Source organism: Natrix helvetica (genome assembly GCF_964273705.1).
Source record: "Natrix helvetica genome assembly, chromosome: 6".
In the NCBI taxonomy this organism is placed as follows: domain Eukaryota; kingdom Metazoa; phylum Chordata; class Lepidosauria; order Squamata; family Natricidae; genus Natrix; species Natrix helvetica.
In genome coordinates this window covers 82,557,163-82,579,648 of record NC_138553.1, presented here as the reverse complement: position 1 = coordinate 82,579,648, position 22,486 = coordinate 82,557,163, and the positions used below count along the sequence as shown (strand labels likewise).

The following is a 22,486-nucleotide window of genomic DNA, read 5'->3' as shown; positions in this document are numbered from 1 at the left end:
GATTTATTTTGCTTGGGGGGGGGGGGATGAACTGACCCCCTCAAGAGCTACTTTTGTTTAAATCTAGCAACGGTTATCTAAATAGATCACGGCAAAGCAAATAAGCCAAGTGAGCAGTCTGTGGAGGGGAGCCTATCTCATCTCTCTTCCATTCTGGTTTATTCTTTTTATTATTGACTCATAATCCAATTATGTTTGCTTTCTTTAAGGCATAATCTCAAAGACTATCAGGCTTGGCTTGGCATCCATAATGTGGAAAGAGCTCATGAAGAAAAGCATAAGCAAGTCCTGAATATTTCCCAGTTGGTCTACGGGCCTGAAGGATCAGATATCGTTTTGCTGAAACTTTCCAGGTTGGTTGAAGTTATGCTAATATTTCGTAGGCAATTTCTCTTGTTTGCTGGATTTAATGGACGGGTGAAACCATGCGACTGGAGGGTATGGAAGGCTTTAAGTCACATGCAAACATGAGGAGCGTTGTCCAGGTGTGTCCAAAAAGTCAAATTGTCATAGGTTGAAGAGAACGGCAACCAAGATGATTAGGGTTTTTTGTTGTTGTTAGTTGCGAAGTCATGTCTGACCCATCGCGACCCCATGGACAACGTTCCTCCAGGCCTTCCCGTCCTCTCCCATCCTCTGGAGTCCATTGAAGCTCACGCCGACTGCTTCAGTGACTCCATCCAGCCACCTCCTTCTCTGCCGTCCCCTTCTTCTTTTGTCCTCCATCATTCCCAGCATGAGGCTCTTCTCCAGGGAGTCCTTCCTTCTCATCAGGTGGCCAAAGTCTTTGAGTTTCCTCTTCAGGATCTGGCCTTCTAAAGAGCAGTCAGGGTTGATGTCCTCTAGGACTGACCGGTTGGCTCACCTTGCAGTCCAAGGGACTCTCAGAAGTCTTCTCCAGCACCAGAGTTCAAAGGCCTCCATGCTTTGGCGCTCAGCCTTCCTTATGGTCCAACCTTCACAGCCATCCATTGCAACTGGGAAACCCATGTTGTTGTTAGTTGTGAAGTCGTGTCCGACCCATTGCGACCACATGGATGACATTCCTCCAGGACTTCCTGTCCTCTACCATTCTCTGGAGTCCATTGAAGCTCACGCCGACTGCTTCAGTGACTTCATCCAGCCACCTCCTTCTCTGCCGTCCCCTTCTCCTTCTTTTGCCCTCCATCTTCCGCAGCATGAGGCTCTTCTCCAGGGAGTTCTTCCTTCTCATTAGGTGGCCAAAGTACTTGAGTTTCCTCTTCAGGATCTGGCCTTCTAAAGAGCGGTCAAATCCAGTCTTGACATCTGGCTGACTATGCAATGAATCACGAGACTCTAACTTCTTCGTCTGATTTGAAAAGATATGTTAAATTTACCTACTTATTCCTGTACATGTCCATGTTCTTCTTTTCTAGACCTGCAGTAAGCAATAACGCCGTCGCTATTATCCGTCTGCCCATTTCTGGTTGCACCATTCCAGATGGGACCACGTGCAGTGTTTATGGATGGGGACACACAGGAAGTAAGTAATTCAAGTTTTTCCCTTCCTTCTTCCCTTCCCTTTCTCCTACTCCTACTCTTCCCCTTCTCCTTCCTACCCTCTCTCCTTCTCTTTCTCTTCCTTCCATCCTCCTCTCCTTTCCCTTCCTTCTTCCCTTCCCTTTCTCCTACTCCTACTCTTCCTCTTCTCCTTCCTACCCTCTCTCCTTCTCTTTCTCTCCCTTCCATCCTCCTCTCCTTTCCCTTCCTTCTTCCCTTCCCTTTCTCCTACTCCTACTCTTCCTCTTCTCCTTCCTACCCTCTCTCCTTCTCTTTCTCTCCCTTCCATCCTCCTCTCCTTTCCCTTCCTTCTTCCCTTCCCTTTCTCCTACTCCTACTCTTCCTCTTCTCCTTCCTACCCTCTCTCCTTCTCTTTCTCTTCCTTCCATCCTCCTCTCCTATACCCTTCCTTCTTCCCTTCCCTTTCTCCTACTCCTACTCTTCCTCTTCTCCTTCCTACCCTCTCTCCTTATCTTTCTCTCCCTTCCATCCTCCTCTCCTTACTTCTTTCTTCTTCCCCCCCCTCTTCCTTTCATTCTCTCCTCCTCTCTCCCTTTCTTTTTCTATTGTTGTTGGTGTATATTTCAAAACTCAGTTTATGTTTCCTTGGGATGGTATTTCCGCCAACCCTAATATAATTTAGTATCATTTCTTATTCCCTTACCTTCGCTAGTCTACCCTAGTTATGTCCCCACCCTTTGGCTAAATTCTTTCTATGTGGTTACTAAGAGTTGACCATGACTTGATAACCTCAAATCAATCAACCAATGAGATGGAGTAAAGAAAAGTTACTTCTCTTCATAATTTCAGCAAGACATTTTGACGGGCAACTTCAGGAAGCAAACATGATCATTATGGGGAACCAACGCTGCAGTCAAGATTTTGGAGGAAACGTAGTTCTGAAGGAATCAGAAATGTGCGCGCGAGCCGAGAGCATTGGCAGTGGAACTTGTGAGGTACAATCTCTTCTTAAAAACTTCCAGTGTTAGAGCACCCACAACTTCGGAAGACAAACTGTTCCACTGATTAATTGTTCTCACTGTCAGGAAATTTCTCCTTAGTTCTAGCTTGGTTCTCTCCTTGATTAATTTCCACCCATTTCTTCGTGTTCTGCTTTCTGGTGCTTTGGAGAATAGATTGACTCCCTCTTCTTTGTGGCAACCCCTGAGATATTGGAACATTACTCATATTACCACTAATCCTATGAATATGATAATATAAATATAAATAGAGGGGAGGGGAGGGGAGGGGAAGGGAAGAAAAGAAAAGAAAAGAAAAGAAAAGAAAAGAAAAGAAAAGAAAAGAAGAGAAGAGAAGAGAAGAGAAGAGAAGAGAAGAGAAGAGAAGAGAAGAGAAAATACGGAGTGGAATGTGGAGTGGAGTGGAGAGGAGTGTGGATTGGTGTGTGGAGTGGAATGGAGTGTGGTATGGAGTGGAGTGTGGAGGGGAAAGAAGAGTGGAATGGAATGGAGTGTGGAGGGAACTGGGGAGTGGAGAGTGGAGTGGAATCAGGAGTTGAGTGTGGAGTGGAGTGGAGATGAGTAGAGTAGAGTAGAGTTCTATCAAGATTAATTTGCCGTCAAGCGTTCTTAGGCTACTCTTATACATTCAATGAGCGGGCTCTTCCTTCTTTTACAATGAGCTTTTCTCATCTTAATCTCTCTTCTGTAAACACATCTGTGTGATTTTCCTATGTTTTTCTCTTTCTAGCGGGATTACGGTGGCCCCCTGGTCTGCGAACAGAATAGAATCAAGATCGTAACGGGAGTGATTATCCCCGGACGAGGATGCGCGGTTCCCAAAAGGCCCGGGATATTCGTCAAGGTGGCTTACTACTCCAAATGGATACACAAGATCTTAATGACATACAGGTCGTAGCCGAAGAACCCTACCACGGGGGGAGGAAAATGCCACTTCTAGGGACACTGGAGGATAGTGGGAAATTGCATTGCGAGTGAGAAAACTTGGACTTTTCTGGGGGGGGGGGGAATGTTGTCCATCAAATATTAACTTGATAATAGTCAAGTTTAACAGATGTTTGTGGCTCTTCCTGTCCCATTCCGCCTCTAAGTTGTGTTGTGTGGGGTAAGCCAAATGCCGTGACTAATTTCCTGAATATACTTGAATAGGAAAGCAAAACTGCTAATATGGTGGCTGGAGAAATGCACATTGTCTATACTTTGCCCAGTTGTTCTTCTTCTTCTAGGCTGCTGGTTAGGAGAGCTTTGTTAACAGGGAAAAACACACTCTGACATTTGCAGTTCCTTTCCTACACCCAGCTCTGAATTCATCTTTAAGACGCCATGAAATGTGTGCATAAGTCGGGGACAATGTCATCCCTTACATTGTTTCATTGTGTTTTCATTCCTTTGTCAGTGGCTTTCTGGATGTGTGACCTGGTTGAGCAATTAATTCATGTGGTCCATTCCATCGTGGTAGTAAAAGCCATCCCAACAATGAGGATGTAGTTTTCCTAGAGGAGTCCATAAATGGATACCAATATGGGTTGGGTGTTGATCCAGGAACAGGTTCTACTAGCTCTCTATGTCCAAGGTTACCTCCTTCTTCACTGATGCAATGACACATAGAGATGACGAATCGGAGGTGGGGTGGAAAATGATGAACATCATCTTATCTTATCTTATCTTACCTTACCTTACCTTACCTTACCTTACCTTATCTTATCTTATCTTATCTTAAGAACTTCTTTGGAGACCAAGCATATTGTTTCTTTCAAGGCAAATCTTGGTCTTATTATTTTGAACCTACAAATTTCATGCCACCCCATTTCTTTTCAGTTCAGCTACCGCTTCTTCTCCACTAGAACGTAAACTTTCTCAACAACTTTGCCTTCTAAATAGTTCCACCACTATCTCTGGCCCTTTGGGCTGTAAGATATTATTCATTCATTCACTCATTCGTCCCTACACTTCTTCGTATTTGACAGTCTTCCACACAAAGTTCTAAATTTGAGTATTAGACCTAGGATTTGGGGTTGGAGAAAAAGCAAGCTTTCTAGTTTGCTAAACAGCCGGTCATCCCGTTAGATAATATTGGGCAGAGAAATTTCAAAATATCCATTAGAAATGGTTAGTATCGATATCCCTTATCTTCTGGTTTCCCTTTAAAATCTCAGCAGATTGTGAACAATTGTCCTAAACTAAAACCCTTAATTCATGTCCATGTGCCCAACAAAAACTATCATGGAGCAGATAATTTGAATCTAGTAAAAAATAAAATACCTTGATCTTTTTTTTAAAAAAAAAGAGAATTTAGAAATCGGTTCCTCCCGGTTTGACGTTTCTTGATTTGAGTTTAAGGGTCTAGATCAGGGGTGTCCAAACTTGGGAACTTTAAGTCTTGTGGACTTCAACTCCCAGAATCCCCCAGCCAGCACAGCTGGCTGGGGAATTCTGGGAGTTGAAGTCCACAGGACTTAAATTCGCCAAGTTTGAGAAACACTGGTCTAGATTAAGGCAGGGATCACAATCAAATTTATTCTTCATGAAGAATTAGCACTCCTTCAGCCTCCAAGATTCTTTGATTGTGATTTTATAAACGTAAGAGTACATTTTATCGGTAATCCACGGTCAATCCTTCCCAAAGCATGCAGTCGTGTGCTACACAAACTTTTGCACTCTTTAATTTTTCAAGATTTAAACCTTTCGTTTTTCAAGATTTAAAGGTGAGGATTCTCATCCAATGAACTGTCAGAGATTGGCTTGTGTTGTTTTTTTAAAACAAACTATTTTAAAAAGCCATCCGTGTTACGGTTGAAAGAGCTGTGATGTGTTTTCTTCAGCTTGTTTACTTCTGTTTGCAATCACGTCCTGAGAAGATTTTTAGAAGCACATAAATGTTTATTGTCTAGAAACAAACTCCTGTTCTCTCAATTGTATATTGAGAGTCATCGCTAACCTTAGTTTTCTTGTGCAACTATCTGTATAATACGTAGATTTTGCTACCTGTTGTTCTTGTGTTCGCATTTTAAATGCGTTTTAAGTATGCACTTCTACACGCAATGTGGGAAGCGTTCCATAATTTTCAGTTCACTCCCTATTACGCTAAGATCCTAGTAAATGGATGCTTTATTATATTAGCTTCTTGAGATCACAACAGGCAGACAAATATCAGCTAATGAGCTCTGTAAAACTCCTGTGTATTTCTGCTGGCCTTTTGTTCAAAGGATTTGCAATTAATTATGTGGTGGCATATTCAGAACTTTATGAGAACTAAAACACCTCAAATGCAAAATGAGGTATGGATTAATGAAAGTCAAGTTTCCAATCTTTAGTGTAAATTTAACGTTTTCTAGCTCTGAACCAGAAAATAATCCAATACAAGAGAGATCTAAATTTTGCTTTAGTCATTTTTTTTAAAGCTTGGGTAAATTACTGTCACTTTTCCAAACTGTAAGATATTTTGCAAATGTTTTCCCTCTCCGCTTCCCTGTTCCTTCTTCAAATTGTATATATTTGTATGATGTACATGAAAAGAATATTCATGACACTATAAATGTAATTTGTTTTGCATTTTTTTTCTCTCTCTCTCCAAGGTTTATGCATTCTCCGTAATACGTGCAGGCATTTTGTATTATGTATGCAGGACTTTCTGCTCAGTGTAATAAAAAATATTCTGAAATATTATAAGCTTCTGCGGGGCAGAAGACAATATGAATTTATATCTAAAATATGTATAGGGGTATTATTATGTATTGTGTAAGGCTACTTAGGACATTTGCTATGAGTTGAGTCTCTTTAACAATGACTTTATCGATCTGATTACTTGTAAAATTTCTGATTGTCTTCTGGAATTCGTTGATCTTCTAATATACTGACCTGTGGAGAAATATAATATGTGTCCTTGAGATTGCAGGGATTGTGTTTGTACACAAACACACACACACACAATCACAAAGAGACACACATATATATGGTGAAAGATTAATCTGAGATGCATAGATTATTCTGAATTTTCTCAGTTCAGGCAGCTGAGACCCAGAAATGTCCAAAAGCACCTAATATTGGAATCCCAAGTATCGTGTGTTTTTTTTAGACATGATTCCTGTTTTTTCTGTCATATGTTCTTGAAACATGCTAGAGCTGGAGGAGGAGGAAAAAAGAAGAAAGAAAGAAGAGGAAGAGGGAGGAGAAATGAATGAAAGAAAGAAGAGGGAGGAGAAATGAATGAAAGAAGGAAGGAGGGAAAAGAAAAGAAAGAAAGCGAGAGAGAGAGAGAGAAAGGAAAGAAAGAAAAAAAGAAGGAAGGAAAGAAGGAAAGAAAGATACTAGATTTCTGCAAATTACCAATTACAGATAGAATTCATGCATCACCTCTGTATTTTTCCCTTTTTTGAATTTAATTTCCTTTTTTAAAAAAATTTAAACAATTACAGACATTCCTCCATTGTCTAATGCCACAGATGGGATTAGAAATGTGGCTATGCAGACAGTTGAGTCTTCTCCTTTTTTTTTTAAGTTGTTAAGGGAACCACTTCCTTTGGTAAGTGAATCACGCGGTCATTAAGCAAATCCAGCTTTGACTTTGGTTGTCCAGGAAGCCAGCTGGAAGTGTCGTCGTTGGCGATCACATGACCCCCCCCCCCCCGGATGCTTCAACCATCGTAAGTACATGCCAGTGGCCAAGTGCCTGAATTTTGATGACGTGATATGCAAATGGCCGTAAGAGCAAGTATCTTTTTTCAGTGAATGGTCACACTAAATGAATGGGTTGTAAGTCAAGGACACTCTGTTTTTCAGAGTCACGTCATGAAACCATTTTGAAAGTCTCCTCCCTTTCAGAAGTTCTTGGAGATAAGCCAACCAAAACACTTCACCGTCTACCTCGCAAAAGTAGAGTTATCCTTCATGGTGTCTTCCATCCATGCTACTCTTTCTTTCCATTATGAGGTTTCTTGGAGCGATCTTCTCCCTTCTTTCGAGCTGTTATCCTGGATATAGTGAAAGAACAGTGGTGATGATAAGACATCATCTCAACATGGACCTCTCTGATTCTCTTGATGGCCTCCTAAAGCATCTCTCACTTTGTCCCTCTGGGTGAACGAGTGAGAAGCAGATGACGTAAAAACGAGCCTCTTTCTTGTTCCCGACTCCTATTATTTGGAATGCCAAAAAACGAAAGAAACAGGAAAAGGATGATATTTCATTGATCCATGTCTGTGTTTGCCGTAGCATCCATGATTCTGTTGCCTCCTGCAAGGACTGTTAATTAGAACCTGTTATGCCTAGGAGAACATTTGGAGTGGTGCGGTGGCCCATCACAATCAGGAGGCTGTGAGTTCAATCCTAGGTAGAGGCAGATATTTCTCCCTCTGGGCACAGTGGGAATATATCTGCTGAACAAAACTCTGTATTGGCGACACGAAGGGCATCCGGCCATTAAAACACTCAGCTAGCTCCTTGCGTGAAATAGATTTGATGTGTCCTGAAGAGGGAACCTATTCCCTGCAGAAATCGTTTCAAGTTTGATTTGTTTGAAAGAGAAATATTTTAATTTATTTTTTTTCTTCTTCCCTTAATCGCTGCTACCTATCTTCTCTGGGTAACGTTTGGGCACCAGAGATAGGGAGAAATTGTTTTTAAAAAACTGTCATTTGAGGTTAAAAAAATAAAATAAAAAAATGGACTTTTGTTATCTTAGGAATTAGAGTAGGCTATCTGTTAGGTAGGTTCCGATCGTATATATATTTGCCATATTAAAAAAAGTGATGGATGATTAATCATTCATGAATGTTGGCCCATCAGAATTTTTTTTTAAATTCTTGAAAAATTATTATTATTCGCAGTTACTCTGGGTTTTTTTTAGTGCTGTAAATATCAGTCTCTTTTCTTTGATTCTTTCCAATAGAAATTGATTATTGATGTGTTACTTAGGAGTGTATTAAAATGACAGCTCTGACTTTATAATAATTCTGTAAGTAAAGGCATCCCTTAGCCCTGAAAGTTGCTATTTTTGTATAGCAAGTAATAAAATATTTTATGGAAAAAAATGGATCTGTCCTTTATTTATCATATAAGGGCAATGTGTTGAGAAAGAATGACCTGAAAATCTTGATAATGCATTAATCTATTACCATTAATAGTAATATATTAATAGAGTTATGCTACTTCCTGTACAAAAATAGTTTCAACTTCAAGTGATTTATAAATGTATGCAAAATGCAAAAAATACACAATAACAATAAATGAAAAATCGCGATCTCTAACCACTATCTCTCTCTCCATCTCTCTCTCCATCTGCCTGCCTGCCTGCCTGTCTGTCTGTCTGTCTATCCATTCATCCATCTATTTATCTATCTATCCTGACCTAGGCTTCCCAAGAGCATGCAGCAAACTCCTGGTCTTGGCAAAAAAAAAAAAAAACTTTTATTAATTGACTGTGAATTTTGCTCATTCACCTCCAGCAAAGTCCTTCAAAGGAGGATTTACAGTCACAGACCTTCTCTGGCTTGGACAGCTGCCAGGCCGATCTCTGCAGAACTTGACAAGGAGTCTCGGAGAGTCACGAACCAATGAAGTGAACTAATGGCCTCCTGCAAACTCCACTCCCCTTTCGCTCCTCTTTTATTTCCTCTGGGAGGGGCCATTCATCATCCACCTGTGGCCTTACTCCCAAGTCGATCCCTGTTCTTTAGTTGTTCCCTTTGTCTGGCAACTCTGTGCATGCGCACACTGGAAACAGGCTCCAGCTGTTCATCTGCCTCACTGATGTCTGACTCCGAAGGCAGCTGATAACTGTCAGATGACTCTGGCCCCATCTCTGCCTCAGACACAGAGCCCTCATCAGAGCCTTCCCCAGACTCCAGGACTGGCCCATCTTCCTCCCCAACCTCCTCACTGTCCAAATCTGCTGCTATCTACACTATCTATCTATCTGGCACCTATTCTTTTTTTTTTTAAGTATTCAACATAATATATTTTTTTATCAAGTATGAATAGCCAGGCTTTTTAAATCCGATAGGTAAAAATATTACGAGGGAACAAGAAATGTGATGCTATGAGAAGGGGAATACGATAGAAAGCCATTTGGGGAGAAACTTAAACAATTCTCTCATGTCGCTACGTGCTTTTACAGTGTGATAATCTCCCATACAACAACCTTGTAAGGTTGAGATTTTGAAAACCTGGCTTTGGAGAACTTTTGATGCCGGCTTGTTTTCAAGAGCGTTACCTGTAAATTCCCCCCGTAAAATCGTGTTCCGCTTCACGCCGAAAGCGTATTCTTCGTGCCGCTGAGGAAAAGGCCACCCGCTTAAGACGGCCCACCTCCTTCAATGCTCCTATGATGCAGAAGCAAATTGAACCAATGCATGCCTCTCCAGTAAACCATTTGAAAGCTGAAATTCTTCTCTTTTTTTCTGTTTTTCTTTTCCCGAGGGCTGCCCTGTTTTATGTGGTGGAAACCTGTCTTGGGCTGGCGCACAGCCTGTTTTTTCATGTTTATTCCATAAGCACTTATGGTAATGGGAGAGCCAGGTGGTAGGTTTGATAAGATCCATGTGCAGCCTTTGACCAGAGCTGTTCGTAGACTCTTTAAGGCGACCATGATGTCCATTTGCTTTGGAGCGATTGCTTGCCAGCCAAGTTTCGTTGGCTACATCTCTCTCTCCTCTGCCAACACTTGCTAATTCGACATAGTTTGGCATTTCGCATGCTTGCTGTTTTGTCTCAATGCCTTTGGTACCGCCCTGCTTTCCTTTGTTTAAAGTTAAATCACCTCCTTTTTTATTTTAAAGGCGATTCAAACGTCTGCCGTTTGCACCTCTGCAACTGTCTGGTTGGGCATAGCAGAACAAACAGACATGGACTTCAACGGACAGTGAGGGCTGAAGAAAAAAAACTAGACAATGGCAAACAGCTTTCCTTCCTTCCTTTGAGGACCTGTAGACCAGAAAGAGGGCTGTGGAAATATCCACAGACCCCTCACATCGTGGGCATGAACTGTTTCAACTTCTCTTCCCTCAAGAAGACACTACAAGGCCATGATGGTGAACCTATGGCATGCATGCCCAAAGTGGCACATGGAGCCATTCCGCCTGGCACGCATGACGTTGCCTGTTCCTCTTCTGGGTTTGTGGCATGCATGACCTTCAGAGCTGGTCTTCTGTTTTCCAGCATGACCACAGTTGCCATGGATGCATGCATGCATGCAAGTAACCAGAATATTACCTGGCCAATGTGCATGCATGCACCAGAAACTGGAATTTCATTTCGAAGCGTGTGCATACCCCTGGGCAGTTCCTCTTCTGCGTTGCGTCCCAGACGAGTGTGCACGGCGCTGAAAAAGTTCTCCATCACTGCTAGAAGGCTTTGCATGCCAAAAGAACCACACACACACACAGTTCCTGCCACAGCCCCCACAATGCTATCACTCTGTTAAACAACTAATTCCCACAACATTGTCTAGTAGGGCTGTATCACTTATTAATCTTGCCATCTGTCCTACGGATCTAAGTCCTTGGATTCTTAGGCTATAGCTTTGTTACGGGAGACTTTCAAGAAGATACTGGACAGCTACTTGTCTAAAATGCTGTAGGGTTTCCTGCCTGAGCAAGAAGGATGGGCTGGAATAACTCTGTTATTCTCTTGTCCAATGATCTTATCATCTTAAAATCATCTTAAAAACCTCCACAGTTGGATCACCCACAACATCTGGAGCAAGGGTGGGTTCCTGCCAGTTCTAAGCTCTTCTATAGAAGAGGTTCCACAAATCTACAGTGCCGTTTAGAACTGGTTCCAGCTCCCTTCCCCTGCCCATCCGGACATCATCAAGATGAAGAGCGAGAGGAGGAATTCTGGGAGTTGAAGTCCACAAATCTTAAAGCTGTCAAGTTTGAACACCCCTGGGGTTTTTTTTCCTAAAGGGTTAGGGGTGCAAGGGTCTTGTAACTTGGTAGCTTTAAGACTTGCACACTTCAATGCCAGAGTTCCTGAGACAACATGACTGGAAGAGGAATTCTGGGAGTTGAAGTCCACAAGTCTTAAAGCTGTCAAGTTTGAACACTCCTGGGTTTTTTTTTCTAAAGGGTTAGGGGTGCGAGGGTCTTGTAACTTGACAGCTTTAAGACTTGCATGCTTCAATGCCAGAGGTCCTGAGCCAACATGACTGGAGGAGGAATTCTGGGAGTTGAAGTCCACAAGTCTTACAGCTATCAAGTTTGAACACTCCTGGTTTTTTTTTTCTAAAGGGTTAGGGGTGCGAGGGTCTTGTAACTTGACAGTTTTAAGACTTGCACACTTCAATGCCAGAGTTCCTGAGCCAACATTTTGGTTGCTAAGCAAGAGCGTTGTTAAGTGAGTTTCACCACATTTTACAAGTTGGCCATGCTCACCTAGTCACATGGCTGGCAAGCCACTCCCACAAAGCACACCTACAGAAGAGGTTCTAAAAAAATTTGAAACCCACCACTGATCTGGAGTCAACTATTCCACTGATGAATTCTTCTAACTGTCAGAACATTTCTGCTTAGTTCTAGGTTGGTTGCAGCCTTGATTAGTGTCCATCTATTGCTTCTTCCTTCAGGTGCTTTGGAGAATAGGTTGACCCCCCCCCTCTTCTTTGTGGCAGCCCCTCAGATGTTGGAATACTGCTACCTTATCACCCCTACTCTTTCCCCCCTTAATCTAGACATACCCAATTCAGTTCCTGGTTAAAGGTAAAGATTCCCCTCGCACAGATGTGCTAGTCGTTTTTGACTCTAGGGGGCGGTGCTCATCTCCGTTTCAAAGCCGAAGAGCCAGCGCTGTCCGAAGACGTCTCTGTGGTCATGTGGCCGTCATGACTCAACACCGAAGGTGCACAGAACGCTGTTCCCTTCCCACCAAAGGTGGTTCCTATTTTTCTACTTGCATTTTTTACATGCTTTCGAATTGCTAGGTTGGCAGAAGCTGGGAGAAATAAAGGGAGCTCACTCCATTACGCGGTGCTAGGGATTCGAACCGCCGAACTGCCGGCCTTTCTGATCGACAAGCTCAGCATCTTAGGCACTGAGCCACCGCGTTCCTGGTTAGAGAGGTTTAAACCATATAAGATCCAAGATTAACTCAAATATCTATTTGTATCGGGTGAGTTTCCATAAGGACAAAAACAATTGTACACAATTGTTTAATTTTATTGATTAAGGGTAGGGTTTTGGGGTTACGATGCTTCCTGGTGGCTCAGAACAGCAAAAGCAGAGAAAAATAAACTAGGTTTGAAATTCCATTCCATTTGTTTCCATTTTTTTTATATGATGACCTACAACAATAACCAATTTCGTTGTATTTAAGTACAATGAAAATAAAGATTATACTTATACAATTAAAAAAAAATAACACGGGAATCAAACTCTTTGAAAATCAAAGCGATGCTTACTCCAAAGTCAATCTGAAGATCTGAAAAGCTGGCCCACATGGGATTATAAACTTCGTTAAGTTTATTTTAACATGTACAACATTAGCATGCTTCCCCCCCTCCTCCCCGAGGACAGTGGGCTAACTAGTTTAAATTGTGTCAGTCTGCACCTAACCCATAAATGGGGGCCTAATAAGCCCTGATCTTTTTTTATCCACAGTACTCCTCCGGGAGAAAGTAATTATGAGTGGGAAGATGAGAAAAAATCTCATTGTGGTATGCCATGGCCTAAATCCTTCTTGCAAATTACTGGGATGATTAGAAGAGAGAAATACCGTATTTTTCGGCGTATAAAATGCTCCGAAGTATAAGACCCATCTAGCTTTGGGGGAGAAAAACCAGGGGGAAAAATCTACCTCTACCTCCCCACAATTTTCCTCCTTGCAGCAAACAGCAAACAGTACAGACAATATACACTGTTTGTGGTGTTACATTTCAGACTATCCTTGTACAGAGGCTATTAAAATTGATGTGGCTTTCTGGAAGTATACGTTACTCTCTGCTATTTAAAAGAAGGTCCACTGGTCCAACCTGCAATGGACTATGGGTTCATTAAAAGATGATGATGATGATGATGAATCTGGGTCCTCATTTTACCCACTTCGGAAGGATGGAAGGCTGAGTCAACCTTGAGCATGGTGAGATTTGAACTGGAAAATTGCAAGCAGCTGGCAGTCAGCAGAAATAGCGTGCAGTACTGCACTCTAACCACTGCTCATCTCTCTCTCGCTCTCTCTCATCTATCTACCTACCTAGCTAACTCAATCTCTGTCAGTATCTATATTTGCCTGCCTGCCTGCCTGCCTGCCATCATCTATCTATCTATCTATCTATCTATCTATCTATCTATCTATCTATCTATCTATCTATCTATCTATCTATCTATCTATCATCTATCTCTATCCAGCCATCTCTCTCCATATCTATCTATCTATCTATCTATCTATCTATCTATCTATCTATCTATCTATCTATCTATCTATCTATCTATCTATCCATCCATCTATCCATCCATCTATCTATCTATCTCTATCCAGCCATCTCTCTCCATATCTATCTATCTATCTATCTATCTATCTATCTATCTATCTATCTATCTATCTATCTATCTATCTATCTATCTATCTATCTATCTATCTATCTATCTATCATATCTATCTATCTATCTATCTATCTATCTATCTATCTATCTATCTATCTATCTATCTATCTATCTATCTATCTATCTATCATATCTATCTATCTATCTATCTATCTATCTATCTATCTATCTATCTATCTATCTATCTATCTATCTATCTATCTATCATCTATCTATCACAATAGTCCTTAGACTTATATACCGCTTCACAGCTGTCTCTAAGCAGTTTACAGAGTCAGCACCTTGCCCTCCCGCAACAATCTGATCCTCATTTTACCCACCTCGGAAGGACGGAAGGCTGAATCGACTTTGAGCCTAGTGAGATTCGAACTGGCAAATTGCAGGCAGCAGGCAAGCAGCAGAAGTAGCCTGCAGTACTGCACTCTAACCACTTGCGCCACCGAGGCTTTTAATCCTTTGAGAAAAAGTACGTTTTGGAAAAATTAAGGAGTCTGCTAGACCGGTCCCTAGAAAATAACACGCCTGCCTTCTGTCTACATGGGTCTCTTTTAATTTATTCGGTAAATCGTAGCGGTTTATTGGCCTTCGCTCAAAGAAAGCAAACCTTCGGTGCATATAACATACACCGCTCTGCATGTGTTGGTGTGTCTGTTGCAGGGAGGTCGTGTGTGATGGGAGTAATGAGAATTCCATCTGAGTCCTGTTTCAGTTCAAAGACAGGTAGCACTCCAGTGTGTCTTTTATCACAACGCACTGCGGGTCCCGTAGCACTAATTCAGTGTTAAGCCCAAGTTTCTGCGCTGGCTCGGGACAGTTTTGGAATAAATCGCCATCTCCCTTGAAGGTTTTGCTATTAAAATAATGCTCTGGAAAAGGATAATCTGTGACTAGGAAAATAGCCTTCAAGGTCATGGCCAGGTTTCTGGAGCCGACGGGACGTACGGTCTTTAATCTATTTATTCGTGATCAATGCTGCCTGTGCAGATGGTCCTTGGCGTACGTTCATTTACTGACAGTTCAAAATGACAACAAGTCACTGAAGGAAGCGACTTATGACCTTTTTTCACATTTACAACCATTGCCTCATCCCCAGGATGAAGATTGGCTTTCAAAAGTTGTGGGTTTTTAAGGAGAGATTGGACAGCCATTTGTCTGAAGTGGTGTAGGGTTTCCTGCCTGAGCAGGGGGTTGGACGAGAAGACCTCCTCCTCCTCCTCCTCTTCTTCCTCTTCCTCTCCCTCTCCTCCCTCTCCTCCTTCTTGTTCTTTTGTTGTTGTTGTTCTTCCTTCTCTTCTTCTTCCTCCTCCGCCTCCTCTTCTTCTCCTCCTGCTCCTTCTTCTTCCTCTTCTTCTTCCTCTTCTTCTCCTCCTTCTCCTTCTTGTTCTTCTTCCTTCTCTTTTACTTCTTCCTCCTTCTCCTCCTTCCCTTCTTCTTCTTCCTCTTCTCCTCCTCCTCCTCCTCCTCCTCCTCCTCCTACCTCTTCTTCTTCCTCTCCTCCTCCTCTTCTTCTTCTTCTTCTTCTTCTTCTTCTTCTTCTTCTTCTTCTTCTTCTTCTTCTTCTTCTTCTTCTTCTTCTTCTTCTTCTCCTTCTCCTTCTCCTCCTCCTTCTTCCTCTTCTTTTTCCTCTTCCTCTCCCCCTCCTCCTTGGTCTTCTTTTTCTTGTTGTTGTTCCTCTTCTTCCTCTTCTTCTTCCTCTTCCTCCTTTTCTTCTTCTTCTTGTTCCTCCTCTTCCTCTTCCTCCTCCTCCTCCTCCTCCTCTTCTTCTTCTTCCTTCCTTCCTTCCTTCCATCCATCCTTCCATCCATTCAATCACTCATCCATCCATTCATCCATCCATCCATCCATCCATCCATCACTGGAGGTTTTTAAGAAGGGATTGGACAGCCATTTGCCTGAAATAGTATAGACTTTCCTGCCTGAGTGGGAGGTTGGACTAGAAGATCTCTTCCAACTCTGTTATTCCGTTATCAAAATTCAGACGCTTGAAAACTGTTTCATAATTATGGCGGCCGCAGTGTCCTGGGATCACGTGATCCCCTTTTGCAACTTTCCAACAAGAAAAGTCAACAGGGAAGCTGGATTCACACAACAACCGCGTTACTCACTAAACGATTCACGTAACCTCTGTGGCAAGAAAGGTCGCAAAACTCACTTAACATCTGCCCTGCTTAGCGACAAAAGTTTTGGGCTCCATTGTGGTCGTAAATCAAGGGCTATCTGTAAGCCTTCTTTTAGTCTCCCTCTCTGAGTTACCAAACCAGGGATTAGTTAGAATTATAGGATCAGATTGGAATTAAGAACCATCTTGGCAATGATATAGATCACAATTGAGATTAAGTAGGCTTCCAGCCAAACCGGATTAATCTATTTGCTGTCAATTTGAAAATAAAAATGGGGGAGTGGCTGGGTGGGAAATAGGGAAGAAAATAACAATATATAAGTATGCATTCAAAAGTAAGATACAAGGGGGAGGGAGCACAATCGGGATAGATTTGAGATGGAAAGGGAAATAAGAAATGATATTCAACTATTTTTGGGTCTGCGGAAATACCACCCCTAGAAAATAAAAATTAAGAGCTGGAAGAGACATCTACAGCAATAGAAAAAGAAAGGAAGAGAGGAGGAGAGGAGAGGAAGAGGAGGGAAGGAAGATAGAGACGAGGAGAGGAAGATGGAAGGGAGAAGGGGAGTAGGAGAGAGGCTAGGAAGGGGAAGAGGAAGAGAGGGGTAGAGGAGAGGAAAGGGAAGAAGGAAGGGAAAGGAGAGAGGAAGGAAGGAAGTAGAGAAGGGAGGGAGGGACAAAAGAAAGGGAAAAGAAGGGGGTGTCAAAACAGGTGAGGGATGGCAAACAGAGCAACCCAAATGGTGTATTATAACCTTGTAAATGGAATGATAAATGTATAAGAATGACGAATGTAAAAAAGAAGAATAACTATACCAATAGAGACAAATAGCTGGCCAGCACCACTCTCATTGCTAGCCTGATATGCCATACACCAAATAAATAACACCTCTTCTTTTCATCGGCCGATTTTAAATCCCATCCAATCCACTGTACACTGTTAACCGTTCTGTTAAGGCTGGCCATGCATGTCTAATAAAAGCAAACTTTGTAAACATTTTAAAAAATGCTTTTGAAAGCGCACCCCACCAGACCTGTAAAATTCAGCTTTTTTTTTATTACTTCAAGGGAGTTGTTTACTGTTAGAAGTAATCTTTCTCTTTTGAAGCAGGCAAACGGGCACCTAATCTAATCCAAACGTTAATATTCTGAGCTCATCCTGGAGATCAAATGGCCCTTGTTCTATCTGGTGAAATTTTGTCTTTTTTTTTTCTCCACCATTCCCGTATCCGCACAAACAGTTAAACCCCCCAAACAGCCGTTGTAGGATGGAAACAAGGATGTAAGTTTGTTTAAGATTCCCCCCTGGTGTCTGGAATATGATTTAAGACAGCTTTCGAAACCAGCTACATTCCCTAAAATATATTTTTTTTAAAAAAGGAAAAGATAGGAAATAAAAGCTGCCTGAGAATGTTTTTTCACCGATGGCACATACATGTGAAAAAAATAATAATCCTAGTTTATAACTTTGGCTGGGCTCACCAAACGAGCATTGATTAAACCATCAACTCTATTAGGCTTAGCGTTAAAAATAAAAGATCTAATGGCCACCAGAAGCTTTTTTTTTTTTTTAACTTCTTTATGCTGGCAAGAATAACAGCTAAGTCCCGGTGGAACAATGTTATCTGTCTTTTCTTTTCTTCTGTTCCTCTTGCCAACTCAAAATGAGATTATGAAGACATATTTTACGACTGGAGAAAAAGCTGCGCTCACTAACTCCAAGGGAAAAAAAGATATTGTTGCAAACTTTTATTAGAATCAAAAGAGATGAAGCTATTTTTATTCCCCCCGTCTGGCCTTCTAGGTTTCTTTTAAAAAAAAAAAAAAATATTGTTATTATCCCAGTGTTTTAGTCTGGTTGTTTCTCAAATCTGAATCTGGCTAACATATCTAAGCAGGGACCCCGTAAATCCTCGCTAAGATCGGGGAGTGTGTTGGGATTCCTGAAGCAACTTCTCAAAACAGTTCCCAGCCACTGCAGTTATCAGCACAAACTCCAAGAACTTCGGTAAAAACAATTTAAAAGTAAATAAAGATTTTTTTAAAAAAGCTAAAAATCTGAGCCGCGGTGGCGCAGTGGTGAGAGTGCAGTACTGCAGGCTACTGGCTGCCAGCAGTTTGGCAGTTCGAATCTCACCAGGCTCAAAGTTGACTCAGCCTTTCATCCTTCCGAGGTGGGTAAAATGAGGACCCAGTTTGTTGGGGGCAAGAGGCTGACTCTATAAGGCTGTTTCTATGGTGGGAAAATGAGAGGGGGGATAATACGGAGTTAAATGCTATGTAGCCATAACAAAATTCTTTCTAGAAAGCCAAGGTCATCCTTTGTCTCTGCAGCTCTGGAACTGGATGGGTGGAACTGCCAGCGTGGCAGTGGGAGATTGGATCATGGGATGGACTTGTGGGTGTGGGGGCAAGATCTTGAACTTTTAACTGGGTGGGGAAAACCGGGAAGCTTTCAGCTTCGGGTTTTCCCAGATGTGACAACATGGCACTCTTCATAAATTGGAACTTTGAGCAATCCTTTGCCTTGGACTCTGATTTACTTTTGGGTGCTATTTGGAACCCAGACACCAGTATCTATGAGACCTTGAACTGAACTGAAAGAGTATGCGTCAAATGAAATTTAATTCATGTATTAAAACTGGCTGCAGTGGTCACTCTTGAATTCTTGTAGTTGTTTGTTTGGAAATTGAAGAGCAGTTGCAGAAATGACCCGCTAAACCACATGTTTTAAATTGGTTTTGAGAGCCTTTTGTTGCTGCAGCTTCTCTTTGTTTAAATCATAATTTCCTTTGCCCTCCAGCTATTCCACCTGATTTAAGGAAGAAAAGGACCCCACTCAATTGTTGTGGTCTCATTCTAGGACAGGGGTGTCAAACTCACATTGTCATGGCGGTGTCATGGGACGTATCTTGACTTTTTCCCCCTTTACTAAACTAGGCATGAGTGTGGCCAGTGCGTGGCACATTTGACCCACGGGCCAGAAGTTTGACAGCCCAGTTCTAGGACATTCTCACTGCCCATCTCTTAGCTAGGACTACAAATCTTGGCTGTATGTCCTATATCCGTGATGGTGAACCTATGTCATGCGTGCCAAAGGTGGCATGCAGAGCTGTGGGGATTGCACGCACATGCGGGGATGGGAAGGTGCATGGGGGGGGGTGCGACACTTCCCCCTGTGGTCCATTTTTTGGTCCCAGGAGGTTTCAGGGAAGCCTGCTAGGCCTAAAATGGGGCACAGGGGGTGTTGCATGCATGGGGATGGGGGGAGTGTGGGAGGGTTGCGTGCATGCACGGGGGGGCATGGCATGCAGGGATGTTATGCATCATGGGTATGGGCACATGCGCGCACGGTGGCATGCGCAAACACACACTTTTGGTACACGAGGACAAAAAGTTTGGCCAACACTGGGCTATATATTGGATGTTAGGATAGAGTGAGAGTTTCCTGTATGTCTCTGGTGCCATCTTGTAGCTGCCACCTGTATTACAGCAGACCACAGACACTGATTTTTAGGATCTGAGGGTGCTCTCTGACCTTGATTATTTTTCTGCAGATATTTCACTACCGAACTAGGTAATATTATCAGAACTCCTTAGATGTGGTATGCATGGATGCAAATTTCCCATATTTGCATGCTTTCTGAAGCATTTGATGATCATGTGTCATACCAATGGAAGAGAATAGGGGTAGCTCAGGGTTGAAGGACCTGGATTTTGATCATGTGACCATGGGATGTTAAAGCACCATTGTAACTTCAAACAGTTGCTAAATGAATGGTCATCCATCAAGAACTACCTGTAGTATGAAATGAAAAACGTGCCTGAATCAATGTTACATTTCTAAGCTCTTGTGTTTGTCATTTTTGTACGGAAAAGAAAGATCACTGTTCACCTCTGCACAATGGCATCCACTGACCTAAATAAAGGTAAACGTTCCCCTCACACATAACTGCTAGTCGTTCCCCTTGGACTCTAGGGGATGGTGCTCATCTCCATTTCAAAGCCGAAGAGCCAGCACTGTCCAAAGATGTCTCTGTTGTCATGTGGCTGGCATGACTCAATTCCTGAAGCCGCACAGAACGCTGTTCCCTTCCCACCAAAGGTAGTTCCTATTTTTCTACTTACATTTTTTACGTGCTTTCGAACTGCTAGGTTGGCAGAAGCTGGGACAAGGAACGGGAACTCACTCCGTTACACGGCAATAGGGATTCGAACCACCAAACTGCCAAACTTTCTGATTGAGAAGCTCAGCGTCTTAGCCACTGAGTCACCGCATTCCTTACTGACCTACATAGTATAAACCAAATTTGACGTACAGCCTCAAAAGGAAATGACACGAGACTATATAACTACATTAAGAAGAAACTTAATACTGTTTACAGATTCCTCAAGAGCTCCACAGTGGCAAATAGAAATGTAAATATTCAGCCGAGGGTTTTCAGCCGAAAATGTTATGTTCAAATGACAGGTTTTATTCACAGTTGTAAATTGGATCCAATCTGATGCAATTTGGGATGCAGCTTTAGCTTATTTTCACATAAAGGCAGCCATATATATATATATCTTTGTTGAAAGAGAAAGGGGCGGGGGGAAACAGAGGAGGTTTTGAGTTAATCTGGTGCGATAATCAGTTTTTATAATGAAAGAATACATTTTTGGGCAAGCTTTCTAGATTGTGGAGTTTATTTTCTTCTTTAATACCACATGGAAAGATCCAAAATTGTTGTCTGCAGTGCAACCAATAAATAAACAAACAATGAGAAGGAAAGCGAAATTGTCCCATTGTACTCTGACAAATTAAGCTTCCAAAATTACTTTTTCATTTGAATTTTGTTCACCTTGTTTCATGTTGACTGAATAACTATGCAGTGGAGGCAACATTGAAAAGACTTCAACTAATGTGACACCCTACAACATTTCTGACAGATGGCAGTCCAGTCTCTTCTTGAAAGCCTCCAGTGATGAAGCTCCCACAACTTCCGAAGGCAACTTCTGTTCCATGGAATATAGAATAATAGTGTTGGAAGGGACCTTGAAGGTCATCTAGTCCAACCCCCCACCCAAGCAGGAAACCCTACACCATTTCTGACAGATGGCAGTTCAGTCTCTTCTTGAAAGCCTCCAGGAAGCTCCCACAACTTCTGAAGGCAACTTCTATTCCATGGGTTAATTGTTCTCACTGTCAGAAAATTTCTCCTTATTTCCAGGTTTAATCTCTCCTTGTTCAGTTTCCATCCATTATCCCTTGTCTGGCCTTCAGGTGCTTTGGAAAATAGGTTGACCTCCTCCTCTCTCCCCTTCCTCTCAAATATTGGAAGACTGCTAACATGTCTCCCTTGGTCCTTTTCTTCACTAGACTAGCCATGCCCAGTTCCTGCAACTGCTCTTCATATGTTTTAGCCTACAGTCCCCTCATCTTCCTGGTTGCTCTTCTCTGCACTCTTTCTAGAGTCTCAACATCTTTTTTATAGTGTGGATGCAGTATTCTAGGTGTGGTCTTACTAAGGCTTTATAGAGTGGTATTAGTATCTCAAGTGATCTTGATTGGATCCTTCTATTAATGCAATTTAGGATTGCATTGGCTTTTTTGACTGTCACAGCACACGGTTGAGTCATATATAATTGGTTGTCCACTAAGACTCCAAGATCCCTGTCACAGTTACTGCTATTTAGGCTGGTTATTCCCAATCTATATGTGTACTTTTGGTTTTTCTTGCCCAAGACTTTATTTTTCTCTACATTGAATTTCATTTCATTAGAGCTTAGTGTTAAAGTCTATTTCTTCCAGCTTAATATCCCCTGCAAATTTGATAAGTTCCCTCATCCAAGTGGTTTATGAACATATTCATAAGATATTCTCCAATGAATTCGCACGGGTGACATGGGCGAAGTAAATGGGACGTAAAAGCTTCACATACACTTGGTTAAAACTTGATAGAAGTAAAACCATGACTAGATCTTTAGACCTTGCATGGTTTGAATGAGACATGCGACACCATTTTTTCCAAAGTTTACGAGATCTTACGCCTTCAAGAACATTAAACACAGTTCTAGGCTGCATCAACAGAGGGATAGAATCAAGATCACGCGAAGTGTTAATATCACTTTATAATGCCTTGGTAAGGCCACACTTGGAATACGGCATCCAGTTTTGGTCGCCACGATGTAGAAAAGATGTGGAGACTCTAGAAAGAGCGCAGAGAAGAGCAACAAAGAGGATTAGGGGACTGGAGACTCAAACATTTGAAGAACAGTTGCAGGAACTGGGTATGTCTAGTTTAATGAAAAGGAGGACTAGGGGAGACATGATAGCAGTCTTCCAATAT

General features: G+C 42.1%; 1 protein-coding gene across 3 annotated transcripts in view; it reads left to right on the top strand.

Annotated features, from left to right (window-relative positions):
- The window catches only part of HGF (hepatocyte growth factor), a 64,987-nt gene extending 58,823 nt beyond the window's left edge, over positions 1 to 6,164 (top strand). For all 3 annotated transcript variants that reach the window (XM_081957544.1, XM_081957545.1, XM_081957543.1), the window contains exons 15-19: positions 210 to 353; positions 1,398 to 1,504; positions 2,332 to 2,477; positions 3,232 to 4,834; positions 4,978 to 6,164. In XM_081957544.1, the coding sequence (XP_081813670.1) occupies positions 210 to 353; positions 1,398 to 1,504; positions 2,332 to 2,477; positions 3,232 to 3,399 (565 nt within the window). In that variant the 3' untranslated portion in view covers positions 3,400 to 4,834; positions 4,978 to 6,164. The remainder of the gene's footprint in view (positions 1 to 209; positions 354 to 1,397; positions 1,505 to 2,331; positions 2,478 to 3,231; positions 4,835 to 4,977) is intronic.
- Positions 6,165 to 22,486: the final 16,322 nt, after the last annotated feature.